Source organism: Copadichromis virginalis, linkage group LG20, assembly GCF_057382275.1.
Source record: "Copadichromis virginalis isolate Kocher_CV1m ecotype Utaka linkage group LG20, C_Virginalis_male_GT1.1, whole genome shotgun sequence".
Lineage (NCBI taxonomy): Eukaryota > Metazoa > Chordata > Actinopteri > Cichliformes > Cichlidae > Copadichromis > Copadichromis virginalis.
This window is the reverse complement of record NC_140637.1, coordinates 6,562,708-6,582,386: the sequence shown is the minus strand read 5'-3', so window position 1 is coordinate 6,582,386 and position 19,679 is coordinate 6,562,708. Positions and strand designations below refer to the sequence as shown.

Here is a 19,679-nt window from a genome sequence, read left to right as displayed (position 1 = left end):
GTTCAGGATTAACATCAAAGAAAGACCTGTGACGAGACGTGGAATACTTTCCGTCACCAGCTCCATCTACGACCCACTGGGATTCCTTTCCCCAGGAACTCTCCCCGCAAAAGTGATCTTGCAGCAGTTATGCAGGGAGGGTCTTGCTTGGGATGATGAGATCCCAGAACAGCTCAGTCATAAGTGGAACAAGTGGTTACAAGAGCTGTGCCAGCTGTCAGAGGTAACCGTACCCAGGTGTGTGAGACCATTGGACTTCGGTCCTGTTGCAACAGCACAGCTCCACCATTTTTCTGACGGGAGCGAAAGTGGATATGGAACAGCATCATACTTGAGGATGACCAGCAATGACGGACGGGTTCACTGTACGTTAATGATGGGAAAATCCCGTGTGGCGCCCCTGAAGCAAACCACTATTCCACGAATAGAGTTGACTGCAGCTATGGTTGCTGCAAAGACAGACAAAATGTTAAGAACGGAGCTTCAGATGAATCTTCTTGAATCTACATTCTGGACTGACAGCACAACTGTGTTGAAGTATATTGAAAATGAAAACCTTCGCTTCAAGACATTCGTGGCCAATCGCGTTGCGGTCATTAGAGAGCTAACAAATCCCCAGCAGTGGAGGTACGTTGGTACAGCAATCAATCCAGCTGATTGTGCATCCAGAGGGCTTGCACCATCTAAGCTCATGAAGAATCTAAGCTGGTTCCACGGCCCAGCTTTCCTGAAAACCCCAGAAAGACAGTGGCCAGAAAGACCTGACAAGGAAAGGATTGATAAAGATGACAGCGAAGTGAGGCATGCAACCATGGTACATCTCACAAATGCAGCTGAGAATGTTCACACGTTGAACAAGCTGATCAATCACTATTCCAGCTGGCATCGAGTGAAGAGAGCTGTGGCATGGATGATCAAACTCAAAGACTTACTGCTACGACGATGTGAAAAAAGGAAAGAGACGTACGTTAAACAGAAAGAACAAGACAACGAATCAATGCAGACAACACTTACCCTGAAAGATCTGGTGCAAGCTGAGACAGAGATCATCAAGTTCTGTCAAAGTCAACAATTCCAAGAAGAGATCACCATGTTAAAGAAAGGCAAGTGTGTGACAAAGACTGGTCACTTGAGGAAACTTGATCCCGTGATGCAGGACGGAGTTTTGAGAGTTGGTGGTCGCCTCGCAGCTGCTGGGATGCCAGAACATGTGAAGCACCCAGTCATTATCCCAAAGGGCTCACATATCACCACACTGATCTTGCAGGATATACATGAGAAGATTGGGCACTGTGGAAGACTGTATATGCTTTCACGGCTGCGACAGAAGTATTGGATTCCATCCGCTAACTCAGAAGTGAGGAAGTTTCTGTCAAGGTGCGTAATCTGCAGGAAAACTAGAGGCAAACCACTGGAACAGAAGATGGCAGATTTGCCAGAGGATAGGCTTCTACCTGATGAACCCCCCTTTTCTAATGTTGGGGTGGATTACTTTGGACCGTTTAATGTGAAGCATGGCCGCAGCACAGTAAAAAGGTATGGTGTGGTGTTTACCTGCCTTACAACAAGAGCAGTGCACATTGAAATCGCGCACACTTTGGACACTGATTCATGTCTGAACGCCATCAGACGCTTTGTGTGTAGAAGAGGTCAGGTATCTGTCATGCGTTCAGATAATGGCACCAACCTAGTTGCTGCTGAACGGGAGTTACGCGAAGCCATTCAAGAGTGGAATCAGTCAAAGATTCTAGATTGTCTCATGCAAAAGGGAATCCAGTGGATATTTAACCCACCCGCTGGTTCTCACTTTGGAGGGATATGGGAAAGGCAGATCAGAACCGTGAGGAAGGTCCTGAGGTCTATACTGAAGGAACAGTTGGTCAATGATGAAGGTTTACTGACACTAATGTGTGAAGTGGAGTCAGTACTAAATGACAGACCGCTGACTACAGTAACAGATGATCCAACAGACCTGGAACCACTGACGCCTAACCACTTGCTACTAATGAAGAAAAAGCCAGGTTTGCCTCCTGGACTTTTCAGAAAGGAAGACTCATACTCCCGCCGCCGTTGGAAGCGAGTGCAATATCTTGCTGACTTGTTTTGGAAGAGGTGGGTGCGCGAGTATTTGCCTATGCTTCAAGAGCGTCAAAAGTGGACTCAGGTCAGAAGAAATGTAACTGTGGGGGACATTGTAATGGTGGTCGACGAGTCAGCGCCAAGAAGCTCGTGGATGTTGGGGAGAGTTCTTCGTGTCATTCCAGATGCTAAGGGTCTGGTGCGGCGTGTGATCATCAAGACAAAGACTAACACCTTAGAAAGACCCATTGACAAGCTATGCTTGATCTGTGAGAATGTCATGTAACTTGGAATGAGAAAATACAGTATATGTTCTGATCGGTTACAGGTTTTGTGAAAGATAATTTGAATGACCATGTGTGATACAGGAAGTGTTAATTAGGGGTGGGTTTTTATAATCGATTCATCGATTAAAATCGATTCTGGCTTGGATAACGTAAAATCGATTCATTAAAATCCTGAATCGATTTTTTAATATAAATTTATTTTGTCCGAAATGCCAGAATCTCTGGTGACATCTCACAAAATTTCAAGAACCACCAAACAGTAAATGAGAGCAGGTACAGGGATTCTGCACATAGACTTAAACACAGGGCGTGACCCGCGGATCAGAATCAGTTAGATGTCGCCTTTCTCACAGTCGGGGCTGAAAGTGAAAGCCGACAGCTCGCTGATCCGGGTCCGCGCTTTGTGTTCACGCCCTTTATGCGCTGATTCTAAGGCTGTTAGTTTGATCTCTCTCCAAACAATATTGACCGAACCAGCAGCAAAAGAAGATCCAAACGCTTCACATAAACATCGTCATGAATTCACTCTTTTACTGTTTTGCTTCCATTGCGATGCGCAGCTCTCTCTCTCTCTCTCTCCCTCTCTCTTTCTCTCTCTCTCGAACAGTTTTGCTTTCTTCATTATTCGCTTGCTTGTTACGCACAAGTCTACTGTTGCTTACAGCGCTGTCGGCCGCTGTTTTTTTCCCTTTTACATTCTTCCGAAAAGAAAACCTCATTTCTGCTGTTCAATACTGAACAAATTTAAACTTTTTAAAATTATTCAAAATGCAAAATGCTTAGCCGTGTCTCTAATAAAACCGCTGTAACGTCAGAGGTAATGTTCATTAATTAATGGTTTTCTTTCGTTTTTGATGTACTGCAGAATATTTTTATAAAATCCCAGGCCAGGAAAATCACCTACATGTTTTTCTGTGTTTTATCTTCAGCTACTTTGACACAAAGGCATCTGCTGTGATGCTCACAGCTTGGATAAAGTCTTGCGAGTGTCAGCTTCCTTTTTATAGATACAAAAATATGTAAATGTACTGATCTGAATTATATTTCTGACTGTCAAAATTTCCCAGATTTAAATTGAATCGAATCGAATCGAATTAAATCGAATCGTGGATCGAATCGATTCGGGACCTTGTGAATCGGAATTGAATCGATTCTAGAAATCAGTGACGATACCCAGCCCTAGTGTTAATGTTATTTGGCTCTTTTGTAAGTGTTCGCTAATTGTCAGTCTTCACGCCCTCCAATTAGGGGGCTGGAAATGTTAGAGCCAATCTATAGAGAAATATTTTTGATACTGTTTCAGTTATTGTTACATGTTTAATTTTGTATGATATGTTGTTAGAGAATAAATGCTGCGTGTTTAATTTGTGTCGGGTAAGAAAACATTACAGCGCATGTGTTGTAGCAGGTTAGAGTGAGCCAGGAGGGCAATGGAAGTGTGCGCTGTAGCAGCAAACAGTTTTTTGACCGTGACATCTTTTGTTTGTATGTACGAGTCAGAAATAAATCTGAACAGCTCACATTAAGAAGTGGAAGAATTATTTTTTCAAAGCTTGGGACAGAAATTCGCCACTACAGTCATTATTGTAACTTATGCACATACTTTAACCAATGTATATGAACTACTATAGACAAATGAACGTAGAACAACAACTATATTATAATTGAACATGCAGCATTCGTAGAATTTAAAGACAAGCCTGAAGACGAAGATGCACCAGAAGAACTGAAATTCGAGTGACTTTTCAAATAAATAATAGAGGCAAAATAAATTTTAAAAATCTGGTTAAGACATGTGAAAAACTAATGAGGTAGAGGATGAAAAGTACACCTAGACAGGCAGTGTGTGTACCTGTGAAAACAGAACCGTAGGCAGTATTTTTAGCCTTGCTATGAAAGTGAAGGTCCTCACATACGCACACAGACGTCAACTTTTGCACTGCATCTGCATGTATCTGTCTGTTTACGTACATTAGTGTAAATAATGTTTCCTCCCCTTCAGCATGATGCCAGGCCTGTGATGACACACACATCTGCTAACCAACACCCTCTTCCCTCCCTCCCTCCCTCTGCCCTCTACATCTACTGTGCCAGTCCACTGGAGGCTTTATCCAATTTGTCAGGGTTGGCACACGCATGGATCAAGATGCCTCCCCCTCCCTCTTTCTCCCCCTCTCTCTCTACCAAGTCATGCTGCTTCGAGACAGTCTCGCCTGTGCCAGCGGGCATTACGATACCTGATGGTGGCTCCCACCTGCCACCACTGTGACATCTAGCCTTGCCCAGTCTGCCTCTTCAACCCAGCAGGCACCAGCTGGCTGGACAGTCTGCGTGCTGATAGATGGACAATTGGAAGCTGGATGATCACTCAGATTCACAAAAGCCAGGCCTGATTAACTGACTAGAACAAACGTAAACACAGCATTTTATCTGTTTATGCTGGCTGTTGCTATGTAGAAGCAAAAAACAAACAAAAAAACCCGGGTAAGCTAACAGGATTTTTTTTTTGCCTCTTTTGGTTGCATCCACACACACAAAAAAGAAAACTAAAAAACTGGGGAACCCTTTTACGATTTCCAAGTAGAAAATGTAAAAAAGAAATTTAGGGAGATATGAGACAGGACAACAATACAGGAAATGAACTCCCTTGTTAGATTCGATTTTGTAATTTCATGCCTAAAAGCTGCAACTCTGACAGCTTGCAATTTATGAAGGTTTGCATAGCATATAAGACTGATAATGTGTCTGCACCCACCGACTTCTGGCTGTCACCAGCAACACTCATAATGCATCTAATGTGATCATAGACAAAGAAAGAAAAAATATTTCCCTAAAATTACTATTAGACAGCTAAAGGGTTAGGTGGTATGTCTTAATAATAAGCTGCTCTAGACTCAAAACCACCAGCAAGATTTAGGGGCTCCATTCCAAACAGTGTGCTAAGTACAAAATGTGGGAGGTGGATGGGAGTATTTAATACTCAAATAACTACCTTAGTGTCAACTGTGAAAGAATACCTCTGCACTCCCACCGATCCTTGTCTGTAAACATTAAACGTCAACGGCTTTGGCCAAGAACATAACATCCTGTGCGCTTTTCCAAGAGTAATATAGCAATTTCAAGGCAATGCCTCACAAACACTTTGAAACAGCTCCCTTGACTAGTCCTTCTGTGCTGCTGGAAACCGTTTGACACATGAGCAGAGGCTTTACAGAATCACTGATCCGAGATCCTACTCTATTTGTCAGCTCTTAATCGGTTGCAGTGGGATACGTGCAAGGAAAAATCTGAACCCAGACCAGTACATATGTCTGAAAATGCTCCGAGGCGAGGCAATGCCTCTGCAGTGCATTTGCAGTCATTCTATTCAGTCATACCTGCAACCAAATTTAGCTTATCAGCTTCGGATGCACACACTTATGTATCCCCTTGCACGGATGAAAAATGAACACCCTGAAGAAGATGAATGCTGTTTTACATAACCATGTCATTATTAAACGCCCAGCTCTTGCTAAATTATTATTTATCTATCATAAGGTGGTACAATATATTAACACTTTATGCTTGCCAAAGTTTGTTTGGATGTGCCGTGGGAATAATAAATGATATTAATCTCAACAGATCAATTAACGTCTTGTTTGGAAACTTAATACTATCTCAACACTTGAAGACTGCCGAGGAGTAAGGGTTGACATCAAGTTGCGGATCATCTCCACATATTGGTCAAGCATTTTGTTATGATTACATGCATTGTAGGTCCAAATTAGCTGAAACTCAAATCATGTACCACTACCGCTTCAAAGAAATGTGAGATGAACAGTGAAAATGTCATTATATATATATATCATTGCTGCCGCTGCAACCCATCACCTCGCCACACCTCATTGTGAGTAATTGCTGACAAAATGTTAGGCAGCCCCTCAGCAGACCAGACCCCTCCCCTTTCCCCAGTTCCCGTCATATCACATCATTTGAATACCACTGGGGGGGCTCTTTCCTCATCTCCTATCTGAGCCTATTAGTAGCCATTCTCTGGGGCTACAGAGCAAACGTATCTGCTTCCACTGTGCAGACTTTATACATCAGCATCCCATCCAATGTAAATTCACTATAGCCTATATTCAGCTGCTCTAATTTCCCATTTTATTTCCTTTATGATCACTGGATCAGTGAAAACGACGCCGTTACCAAAGATTCTCACCCACATTATCAGGAGGAACAAGTTTGTTCTGAAATATCTGAGCTCCCATGACGCACATTAAAAAGAAAGGCCACAGTTGCAGTATAAAAACAATGATGTCCACCACCCACGATCGCCCACTAATGAAGCTTTTTATCACATTAATGAGAGTTTTAATCATTGTTCACAGTAGTCTACTCACGTGGTGCACCATTTATTACGCTGGCCTGTCTACCTCATAGAGCAAAAGAATATTCCAAATCCTCTCGTAAATATGGGAAAAGTTACAAATTCTTTGTACTTTTGCTCTTTCTCACCCTCTACCTCCACAGTTCTGCAAGACAGAGCTCAGAATTTGCACTTCGTGGCATCTGAATATGTGCAAAGTCACCAATTTCTGAGGACACTTGCTCGAGCCATCTGCCGCTGTGTGCGAGAGTACTGTTAGCATTACTTTCCAGCAAAGGCAAGCTGGAGGACAAAGGGCAACATAAATTTACATTCCAGAGAGCTGCTCCAACTCATTAATGCATACTACAACGTGACCAACCTAAAACATCAAATATATATTGTAGACCTGACCTACCAAAATGAAACGAAGGGCAGTGGACTGTCTGTTCAAGCGAAGAGTAAATAGTAGCGGAGGATAGTTTAATTTCGGGATGTGGGTTTAATTTGTATGTTTTTTAGTGTCAGAACGAATCACTGCTAGTGTCTCGAGGTGTGTTGGTAGCTCATAACTATCTGGAAAACACTTCTTCTGTCACAATGATTTGTGACAAGGTCAAAGAGACCTGTGTGTGAGTCTGTGTATCTATATGTGGAAGTGCTGACGATGCACAGCCACTCTCCGGCGAGCTCAAACTTGACATACTAACAGCATATCACACCCAAACACATCATTACAGCATCCTGGCTAATATTATATAGATCTCCCTTACGCTGCCAGATTGTATGGGTCCTGTGATTTCTGGGGCGGGGTCTATGCAGATCAGGCTTGTCTCAGCTTCAGTCAGTTTGGGATCTGGGATGTTGTGCTCTTTGGGTTGATGCCCTACTCTATCCAATGTGTTGGGGCAAACTATCCTGCTGGGGAAGGTTTCTGACATTAGGGAATGCCATATGGCTTGTGCTCGGTCTGTAAAAATGTTCAGGGCACGGTACATTATAACGTAGCCTACAAGTATACTGGGACCAAAGGTTTGCCCAGAACAAACATTAGTGTATGTTCAAAATGTGATTTTTTTAGACCACGCCAAGTCCTCAAACCCACCCCCCTTTCTGGCCCAGTCCCAGGTGTTGGGCCTAACAACTTCTCTGCTAAAACGACGGCTTGATGACTACACTCGTATGTTAATGAATGACCTCTAAACATATGGCTACAGACAATCATCACCTATCTTTAACATCCTATTTACGAAAGTACCTTCAAACACATTCATGTTTCAGTATCATCATAGAATAAGCCTGGGTCATTTGATTTGAAATAAATACCTTCATTTGGTGGCGATTCCTTATAAACATGGGATTCATTATGAAAGTTACCGCATTTGATGCCACAAGAGGAGCTAAATGCCAAAGGCAACTGTGGCGGATCCAATTTTTGTGGCACTTTTGAGAAATGCTCTGATGAGTAACCATCTGTTGGGTAACTTTGTCAAATAAATGACTATAAAACGTGCCATAAACATGAAACCTGAGGAGGGCTATCATTTTTCCTCACACAAGTCATTAGGTTTCTCATCGCCGTAGACAGAGAGGGATTCAAAAGCCATCTCCATCGACAAAAGAAAGAAAAAACACTAATGAGATTTGGTGCCATTTTCACAGTCTGAGGCAACTGCAGTATTTTATGAGCGTATTAAACTGGAGGGTTAAATTGGGCCGGAATAACCTGAAATGGCGTTAACATTACCTTCAGTTAACGAGTAATTAAAGCTGATAGCAAGGTTAATGTGTGTTTTTTTTAGTTTATTCTTTGTGTGCTTGTACATATAGTATTTTTGTGAAATGTCTTACAAAATAAAATGAAGCACACTAACTTTGTGTTATTCTGAGGTTACATGAGTTTACAGTTGTGCACTGTGTTGGACACACAGTGCACAACTATAAACATCAGTTTATGATGCTGAGTGGATTAATTCACTGAATTCTACATTTGACACTACACTAATAACATTGAATGGTTGGAAATCAGCCTGCATAACATCTCCTGAATTTATTTGGCTAAATCCACAAAGAGCAGTGAAAATGGGAGAAGCACCACAGGTCCACTGATCACAGTCTGTACTCAAAGAAAAATCCACACGTTATTATTTCACTCGCTTATTTCTAAGTGATTTCCCCACGCTGCACAGCTACGCCCAATCTGACAAACACCACTTTAATCCCCATGTATTACCATGCTATTGCTTTCCTATAGCTTATTTCGTTTTTTTGTTTTTCAGTCACGGAGCGGGGACCCTACACCAAATGCTCATTTGAGTGACAGCAGCTTCACACCAATAGCTCTTCGTCAAATCAATAAAAGTGAGTGTGAAAGGGTACGAAGGTAATGGCATGTTGCAAAATGTCAACTTTTCCCAGACACTGCCTGCAAAGACAAAATACAGCAGGAAATCAAATTCATGGAAAAACCTGTAATCTATGTGAGGACATTCTACACTTGAATGACTCTGCAGAGATTTTGACAGCATCTCAACTTAACAACAAAATAAGAGAACAGTGGAAAGGTTCTCTTCACTGGGGCTTGAGACGGGAATGGCAGTGACCAAACATTCAATGCAACCTTCAGCTTTGCTTACAATTCTTAATTTTTGATATATCCCTCAATTTTACTAAAAGGTTAAAAAGAAAATCACTAGAATCATTACACCCAGTTCTGAGGGTACTAATTTAAAATAAGTACACTAAGCACTTGTATGTTAAAGTAACTAGTTGTAAAACAGAAGACATCTTCTCCCTGTTCTGTGTATATATATGCAAACCAGGAAACATGAGGGCATCACTTGTGTTAGCTTAAGAACAAGTACTCGCTGTACACCAGACGAATACAAATGTCCAAGCTGCTCTTCTTGATGGTAATGAAGCATTTACTCTGGAAGCAGTGTCTCTCCAATACTGACAACTGATTGGTAACGCTGCACGCAGAATGGCGGGAGCCCCACTGAGCAGAAAGAGATCTGCACTCACGTGTAAAAATTGCAATCACAGATAGGGTTGCCAACTCCCTGAAAAATAAATAAGGGACACCTCGTGGCCAGGGCCGGGCAACCCAGTTGTCTTCACCCTTCCCAGTGTGGTAGCTCTTTTTTTGTGTGTGAAATTATTTTTTAACCATTTGACTTGAACTTGATTTAAGCAGATGCATATTCTTTGTGATATGACCATATGGGAAACAAATGATCATTTAGCCATTTATTTTTAGCTCACAATGACAACATTAACACAGTAAAACAGGTCTCTTTCTTAAACAGAAGCCTGTCATGCTTAACTTTTGAGAATATAAGTAAATCTTTCTTTAAAAGAACTCTGTCCTACTTAACTTAAAATTATATAAATTAATAGAAAACAATAGAACAAAATCATTCTTGTAACAGTGCACATTTAGTGCATTTAGTACAGTTGGCTTCAGTTGAGGTATTATTTCAGCTTTTCTAAAGCTAATCAGCTGCTCCTGTTTGTAAACCCACTTGTTCCCATGATTACGCATCTTAACTCATCATCATATTCATCTATGTATTACTTTTATGTATTAGTGATCTATTTGTTGTAATCATCTATCCTTGCAGTTGTTTATTACACAAAATAAATTATATTATCACACTTCTGGCCACATAGCCCTGATATTCACCGCACATGCCCATATTAACCTTAACCAGAGGGTTTAAAAAAAACAAACCAGTGTTTACATACCATATCTGCTTCTGCCGTGGCCTGGTGGACAAAAAATTGGTAAAGGGTTCCCCGAGCTTTCATGCCCCTCGTGTTCTTCATGTGCCCACCAATAGAAGCATGCCTATGGAAAAAGTGCGCCGGCACACAGTGCAGTGCGCTTTATAGGTGTTATCGTGCACTTTTCCAGCCAGGTGTTTTCCTTTTCCCATTCCTCCCTGTACTTTTGCAGCCTTTTTTTTTTCTTTCTCTGAGCGAACAAACATTGCTGCTCTAATGCTGGGCTTACACTGTGCGATTTTTGGCCCATTTTGAGCCGATTTTTGAGTCGTGCGACCGATTTGGTGATCAGCCCGATTTTGGCCTTCATCGTGCGTCGTGTAGTATACGTGGGGTAACGAGAAGCGATTAACACCTCACGACCAGCTCCCGATCATCAATCGCTCGTGAGGGTGTCACCGCAGCTGCTCACGCGCAAACACGTAAACGTCGGTGAAAAAGACGTTGCAGCACGGCTGTGCAGCGTGTGATCTGGACACAAGCGATGGAGGCACAACTTGTAGAACTTTGGAAAGCTCATCCGAGCCTTTTCCATGTGGCATCACAAAATTATCACGACCACAACAACCGTGAAAATAGTTGGATTTACACTGCTGCTCAATCACAGCTGCCTGATCAATGTTTTTCATTAGCAATTTAGCAAAGTTGATGTGGTGGTGTGTCTGTGTGAGTGAAAGACAGAAAGAGCGAGCGACAGATTTTCTGTTATAACCTTCATTTTATGGAGGCACAGTGTGCCGTCCGAGACTTGCACCGCAGTGTCGGCGTTTGTTTCCCTGTTGGCCATGCTTGTTGTTGTGGTCATCGGTTGTCTTCCGGTATTTTCTCCGTAAGCGACCTTTCCTCAACCAATGAGATGAGCGGTAATCTGACTTGTCATACTCGAATTGTCATAAGTGTGCTGTCAGCTCATTGGTCACAAAGCAGGAGAGGGGCTGGGAATTATGTTTTCAAACAAAGCGTTAATTCCATTAAAAGTTATAGACTACTTTTGATTCTCACTGTATTACGGGACAAAGTGCGTCCCTTATTAGCTCAATACGGGACGTGTACTTTTGTTTCTAAATACGGGACGATTCCGTATTTTAAGGGACGGTTGGCAACCCTAATCACAGACCAAAGTAATTTTGCTGAAATGCCACGTTACCTTAGTAAGCCTGAAAGATGATACTAGGGAAGTGTTAGGAACAGATGGGGCATACATTTTTGTTTCACAGCAAGTAAAACATAGGACTCTCTGTTACTCTCAGTGAGATTTGGAAGTTGCCAACTGGTCCTTCCACATTGCTGGTACAGGAAAGCTCAATCGCACACAATGTTGTACTGATGAATGCAGGCGGCGTCGCAAGAACACATCAGCTTGAGAGTGCAGATATCCCCCAGCTTGCTTTAAGGTGTAATTATTGTAAGGTTAAACATAAGTTAAACCAATACCTGTGAAGTTGCTGTTATATAGCACCGGCACCTATTTCATTCCAATTCGAGTACTAGCTAATAGCTTTAACAGAATGAGTAGTCTTGTTACATCAAGGTTGCTCTTCTCTTCCATCTCCAAAGGAGTAACTGCTTTTTAAGCAAATACCTTCTTGATATTATTAATCCTGTTTAATGTCAGTGGCCAAGGAGGCTTTTTCATGAACAGATTTAAAGAACACGAGAGTTCTCAGTAGCTTTTTAACATGCAGAGTTTGTCTGTGCGTTCATGATGTACAGAGACAGCAAATGCTCCATGCTAAATGATATAATAGCCTCTACTCATTCTTGATATCCTGGATAAGCCTTCCTGAATGATAAACATTTTTTTTGTGTTTTCAATTATCGAGTGGATAAAATCTGTGATTAACTGAAATGATTGCGACATCATGTAAAGGTTTTTGATGAGTTTCAGACAGAAAAGCATGACTTTTGTGTGTTGGCAAAAAAGCTCACGAATATTTGGCTCTCTCTCTCTCAACTACCCCGATTGTATGAGTCATTAAGTACAATATGACTGACCTTTGAATGATTCATAACTAAACATCCAACCAGCGATGGTTGAGATATAATTAGTGACGATAAATATCCAATGTTGATCCACAATGCGCTTTTATTAGTGTCAGCAACTGTCAGTAAACTCTGGGGATCTTGGTGATATCCCACCATGTATGAAAGACTCTGCTAGTGAAAGTAAATAAGAATAAGAACCAGTTTAATGTGCCAGCACTTTGAGTAATTACTTTACCTGTGCTAATTGTGCCGCATATAATCAAAGTAACCCCAACGGATCCAGTGTGCGGTTATATGTGTAGCACAGAGACTAGAGTAAGAAGATGGAATGATTTTTTCCACATGTATGCACCTTGACAAAAGTGTATGTGGAAAATAAAAAGTCTCTTGACCACTATGAAAAAAAGTAAAATAAAAGACATCTCAAAAATACGTCTATCCAAAGGTCATCGTACAGAAATAGGGCAATATGAGCATAATATGAATGGGCTTTTCACTCACCCAAACTTTCCATAGCGACATTTTCTCCCATATACAAAGATAAAATGATGCCAACTCATGCCACACACAGGCAGAAGCTTTGGGGTCAGTTTCATGGATGCTTAACATCCTTCAGAGTTAAATGCGGTGCTTTCGGGGACCACGAGGAGGATAAGTGTGAGCTCAGAGGACAGATAACATGTTAGGGAAGATCATTTGAGGAAGACAGTGAGGTCAAAGCTTGTGGTCTTTTTCTGTGTTTTCTAAACAGTTGTGAGCTTGTAATTCTCTGAGGAAAACTACTAGAAGATGATCAAGTACATCCAATTCCTTATAACTTTGCACTTGCCAGGAAGAATGAAACATGCAAATGTAAGCCCCCCCAGGAAGCAGGAATGCAATTAAGGTAAGCTAGCCTACTAGCAAGGTTAGTGCTGCTGGATCTGAAGTGCCAGATAGCACCCCCAACACAGCTTCCCTCAGGACTCTTACTCTGCCGGCTGTGCATTGAACCGGCGACCCTTACCACACACCTCCCTTCTCAACACAGCCACTGGTGATAAATTACCTAATCCTCCTATCCCTAGCTGTTTCTATTATACACCCTGAGCCTGTAAAGAACAGCTACAAGGAGAAAAAGGGGGTTGAGAGAACAGACAGCAAGAGGTGGGTGTGAAAAAAAAAAAAGAATAGACTTATTGACAGCAACACAATGACAGTGGGAAGATGCACTGGGCAAACAAAAGCAGGAACTGGCAACCATAATCTTCAGTATCAAAAGGACATGTGTGCATGTCATTTTTGATGTTGAAAATCGGGGGCACTCAGAACCACTTAGCACTGCATTTGCAGATAATTGTGTCTGACAAAATACATCTTCTAAAAGATCCACAGATAGGGCTCAGCGTCTCGTGGTGTATCATTTCAGAAGCATTGGGAATGTCGTAAGAATGAGCAAACCAACAGTGTTTTTCTGCACTCTTTAGGACGTTTAAAGAATATTCACACAGATGAACGTGATTCGTGCACATCACTCAGTCATCATTTCAGCTGAGCTGAGAAGCAGCAACCAAAGGACAATGACATCAGTGCTCAAACCCTCCCAGAGGAGTGCTTGTTGTCTCTCACGCTGGTACACAGCAGGAATGTGAGCATGCATCAGGGTTAAAGGGATAACGCAAGGCACATACACACTGACAAAGAAACAGAAAGGCTACAGTGTCAGTCCACTGAAAACAAAGCTGACACATGACCAAACAGTTCCTGACCAGCTGTATACGACAGCCTGTGTTCAAATTTTCCCCTATTAAAAAGCACCACAGAGGTCAACTGAGGACCAAATGACTCACTGTCTTTGCTAAAGGAAAGTTCACCAACAGTGTTTTAATCTAAGAGTGCAGTACAGCAGGTCTATTACTGAGCTTGATTTCACAAGTGTCTGCGAGAGATGTGGTTTCATAGTAGAGTGCTGCCAAAGCCCGGATGGCACGCATCCTATCAGACCGCTCACTGTACCAGCTGACTGCTACGGAAAGAGCAAGAGTGTGAGAATGTGCGTGTGCCAGAAGTTAAAGGGACACGGCAGCCCATGGGCACACATTTAGCCACGCGTGCTTATGCAGTCAGCCATGCTTATGCATGTGCACAGAAACAAAAACTCCCATCTGTTTCCTATCTATATGTCAAACTGAGTAGATAAAACTTGGAAAAGGGCAAATAAAGCAGCTGCAACACACACACACACACACACACACACACACACACACACACACACACACACAAACAGAAGGCAGCTTTCTCTATACACTGGGCAGCCATTCAAACAGCTCTCAGTAACAGTAACCAACAGCAACCCTAAAACCAGCCCCCTTTCCCTTCCTCCTCAAGAGACGCAGATCCATTGCCCGGTTAGGGGAGAGCCGACTGAACTAGCACACAGAGTGCCTGAGAGTAAAAAGAGGCTGTAACTTTACCCACTCTGTCCTTACTGAAGTGCAGCACTACCCCCGCCCCCCTCTCCTCTTAAAGGTTAAGGGGGTTAATTATTCAACATGAGAGGGGATTTTAAGGGAGAACTGAAAGTGGACACAAGTCAACATAAACCCCTCTTTTGTTCAATTCATCCGCTCTCTCGCTGACTCTGAAATGCACTTATTCCCATGAGCAGAGGTATGAGTGGAGGCTTTTTTCACTCTTGGATGTCCTCCATGATAAGACGCACACTGCAAGACTACACTCACACACAGCTGAATGAGAGCGCACTCATCCTTCTCCACATGTTCACAGCTTCTCGGCAAAAAGAACAAGAAGACACCGTCACTTCACTCCCAGCGTGGCTCTCTTACCATTGTGGTTGTGCTGCAGGGTCTCAAGCACGCTGGCAGAAGAGTCCGTCGCTCCCAGCTCGGCCAGTCTGCGGCTGGTGGCGCTCAGCTCTGACCGCAGGTTGGTCACCTCCTGGCTGGCTGACTGAATGGCCCCATCGATGCGCTGGGCAAGCTGCTTGTTGTCATCCATCATTTTCAGGATTTTTGCCTGAGGAAGAGAGGGGAATCCAGACAAGGTGTCATACTGACAAGTTGACCATTTCCTGGGAAGGAAGGTGCCCCCAAATAAATTCCTCCTTTTTTTTCCCCTGTTCAGATTGCTCCTTTTCCCTTTTTGTTTTATGAGAAAGCCAAGTTAAATCCTCAGAGCAGTTAGTCCTTTCCCTTAAAGAGAGGCGTCCGGCTCAGGGGAAATGTGTGTTTGCTGGAAGGAGTGTACGTTTCAGAGGCTGTGTGTGTGTGGTGAGAGTGTGTCAGTGTGCAAGCATGCCTGTGAGTGTGTCTCTGAGAGTTCGGTAACAGCATGAGTGTGTCTGTGTGTGCATTAGAGCGCCAGCACTGCCCCTGTGAAATGTGCTCCCTGCAGCTGACTGTTGAAAGGACACAGAGCATTGAGAGATGACAAGCGCCTTTTTAAATGGACTGTACCATTCGCAGAGAAAGGCGAGGGGGTGGGGGAGCACGCTAGGACACATAAGCACATGGAAAATCAGAGTCTCTCAACACAGCTGTTTTCAGGAGATATTGTCTGAGGTTCTGGGAATGCGTTCATTGCTGAACAAACTCGCAACAAATTTCTGTAATCCGGTGAAAAAGGACTAAATCGAAACACTGCAGCTTTTTCTCTTTCTAACTTTCTGCATGCAAATCCTGCACAGGACTTCTGGACAAAGGGAAGGAAATCATTAGTTTGACAAAGGAGCAGTTGTGTGGAGAAAACAATAATAGTTGTGCAAACAGGGCTTTTTTTTCACATTATCACAGCGAGGTATTCGTCCGGCAGACAAAGGCGTTTTTTGAAGCCCTGCTCTAATGTTTCAGGCTGAAGTTAAAGAGGAACATATTCATCCCTTCAAATGTGCTCTAACATTATCATAACACATTTTGATATCCATTGAGTCGACTCGGATATTATTATGATAGGAGTGTTCAGAGTAACTCAGTTAAGATTTGACATATTATTCTGTATAGCATTAAGCGGGGGGCTCTGAATGCAATCATAGGCTCCTTCCTGCCTATCCTTTAGGCTAAGAATGAGCTTTAGCCCAAGGCTGACTGCCACATGTGGAAATGTCCTACATGCTGTGTGACTAACTATGCAATACATACTTTTTTGTATCTGTATCCAAAATCTATGCTCTGCCTTCATAATTGTAATTCTTCTTGCTTCCTTCTTTCCTTTGCAGTGCCACAGAGGGGTATCTGCAGCGTGGCTGTGAAAACTGCTGCTTATATATTAGAAGTATTGCAAGACAACAACATTACTTTCAAAATGTAAAGTATACCCCAGAAACTGAACAGGAGACAGACTGATTGCGGAAGCTTTCTATATAGAAAAGCCTCACGACGAATCCGGTGCAGCCCATTTGTAAGTGAGCAGAGCTGACAGGGAATAAACATGTTTCTCAATAGTCATCGGATACAGGGCTTAAAGGATTACACTGCCTTTCTTTTTATTGTCACTGCACATGTAAGCATAGTTTGGACCCATTTCACATCATGCATTAGCTTGTTATTCTTGTACATGAATATGCAGTATTAAGTGAGCAGCTTATCTGAACCAGTATCAATAAACTAACAGTGAACACATGAAATCATCGCTCTAAAGTCAACTGAGTCAACTGTTTTGCGACTGCATCTTTCACAACTGTGACTTCAGTATAGTGATCAATATCATATTTTGATTCCCAACCATAAATGTGGGAATATCTGACTTTCTACACAATCTTTTTACTCATTAATGATAACTTCATTAGGGCTGCACCACACGCACGTCTTTCCAAAGATATCAGCCATCGCCAGTTTTTTGACTCTTCCTAATGCTGACACACCTCCAACTGTTTTGACAGCAAGCACTTATAATTAACCTCTCTGTATAGTCATCTTTTCCCTTTAGGACTGAGAAAACCTGCCTCAGTTGCCAACCTAGCACCCCAACTCCATCCTGCTATTTTTCAGATATAATCTGACATTGGTCTGCCAAAGCATGCCCACTCACTCAGCAGTACAGCTGTGTTGTTATTGTTTCCCAAGGTTGTATGAACTAAGACCCCAACCTATCCTGCATGTGGTAAACACAGATCAGCCACGGCACTGCACAAGCCTGGGTAGCGTGCAACTGCTGTGTACCGTAGCCTCAGGCGCTCTGCGAGTGTGTGGGCCAAATATTGAGTTGCACACGATTTGCTCAAGAAAAAAAACCCCAAAAACTTAACTGACCGCTTAGACTATGCAGGCGAGGAGATTTAGAAGAAAACACACACACACATCGTCCACCCGTTCATCCATCTGCAAGACACGAGTCACCCCTCCCTCTTAGTAAGTGAACATCATGCTGTTATTTATAGACGACCCTTCCGCCGCATATGATACATTAGTCACAGAGGAGGGCAGGCATAGACTCATACACACGCTCATTCTAACACACATACACAGGGCAGCTAATAATCCCAAAGTCATCTGATGTTCATTAATGAAATTCAGCTCTTGTCAGGAGTGCTAAAAGTCAACTGGGCCCTTTTGGGTAATCAAGATGCCGCACTATCAAAGTCTTTGTATCTTTCTGTACAGTCCTTTACTGTTACACTAGAGCAGCGGTCCCCAACCTTTTTTGCGCCACGGACCGGTTTATGCCCGACAATATTTTCACGGACCGGCCTTTAAGGTGTCGCGGATAAATACAACAAAAATAAAACTAGTACCGGTACCGAAAAAAAGAAGATTTATTCATAACACACGTGAAAAGACCCAGGAAAACCGAGTTAACGATAAAAACGATAACAAAATAACGCTGAAAACCAATAAAAACCCTGAAAACCATACATTTCACACCTGAGCCTCTACTCTCGCGGCCCGGTACCAAAGACTCATGGACCGGTACCGGTCCGAGGCCCGGGGGTTGGGGACCGCTGCACTAGAGTATGTCTATAAAATATGCTTATACTATATGCAGGTATGCACATTAGGAATGGTCAGGCTTTTCAATTTTTCAAATAAACATTAAATTGAATATAGTTTTAAAATTTTTACTACAATTTGTATGTGTTACATTATGTATTTCTTACTACCAGCGCTCGGTAGTAGGTTCTGTGCTGTTACCACCAGAAGATGGCAGTAATCCATGTAAGAAAAACGTGTTGCTAGACTAGTAAAACGTGGCTGACGCAGTGAGATTCCACGCTAATGTACTAAGAAGACAGACCCCTTGGGTTTAAGGGCTTTACAAATGCAATGTAATGTAAATGTCATGTTTTATCGAGCAAAGTCTGTTATTATGTTTTTACAATGTCTTATTCATGGAGCCATATAAACATGAAAATACAAGTTACATGTGACTTTGGATTCTGCCATGCATTAATAAAGCGGTATTTCCATTTTCCCTCAAAAAAATAGCCTACAGCAATAAGGGGTCTTGGAAAGAATTGGAAAGTAGTTTTCTAACTGAACTGTGGGAAGAGTGTGGATGAGCTGATTACAGTGGGTTTTTCTTTTTCTTATAGAAGCCAGTCTTGCCTCCGCCTTTCCAGTTATTTCAGGCTGTCAAAAATAAGCTCCTCTATAAACAGGTGGGATAATTTTTATTTTCATGGGCTTTGGGACATAAAAACACTAAGGATAAAATCACCAGTTGCTTCAAAATAAGGTTGAATGGTTTTGGGGGTTCTTTACACTTCCCTGCAGGCTATGTACAAGGTTTTGTGACAATGCAGTCATGTTTATCAGAGCCAGAATGATACAGGATTTTTAAAACCGATGCTAATATTTGGTCATTTAAAATGCGATATTTTGTTGTCTGTTGGGTTTATCGCTACGTTTTTTTTCTTTCAGATGCATGAAAAATACTCAGATTACCCTAACTTTGTTATTTGCACTTATTTACGCTTTGCCTGACTCTGCTTGGATTAGCTGATTGTTGTTTGTGGCTTTTTGCTAACAGGGAAAGTTGCAGAGTGCTCTCTGGTGGACAAAGTGTGCAACGTCAACACTCGAAACATGGCTGGAAGGTGTTTCTCCTGTCTTTTCTTTTATCGGCAGTTAAAAATGCTATCAATAATCTTTCAAATAGCTAACATCAGCCAATAAATCATTTGTGTTTTCTATTCCGCCAGAGCACCAGAAACATTTGCATTAGCCAGGAAAGCAGTGTGTCGACTTACACATGTCTGC

The 19,679-nt window shown here is 42.3% G+C and overlaps 1 protein-coding gene across 1 annotated transcript in view; it reads right to left on the bottom strand.

The window, feature by feature from the left end:
* kazna (kazrin, periplakin interacting protein a) overlaps nucleotides 1-19,679 on the bottom strand; it is a 200,095-nt gene that overhangs the window by 121,642 nt on the left and 58,774 nt on the right. Inside the window, exon 4 of the mRNA XM_085442894.1 lies at nucleotides 15,312-15,501. Within this exon, the coding sequence (XP_085299020.1) occupies nucleotides 15,312-15,501 (190 nt within the window). The remainder of the gene's footprint in view (nucleotides 1-15,311; nucleotides 15,502-19,679) is intronic.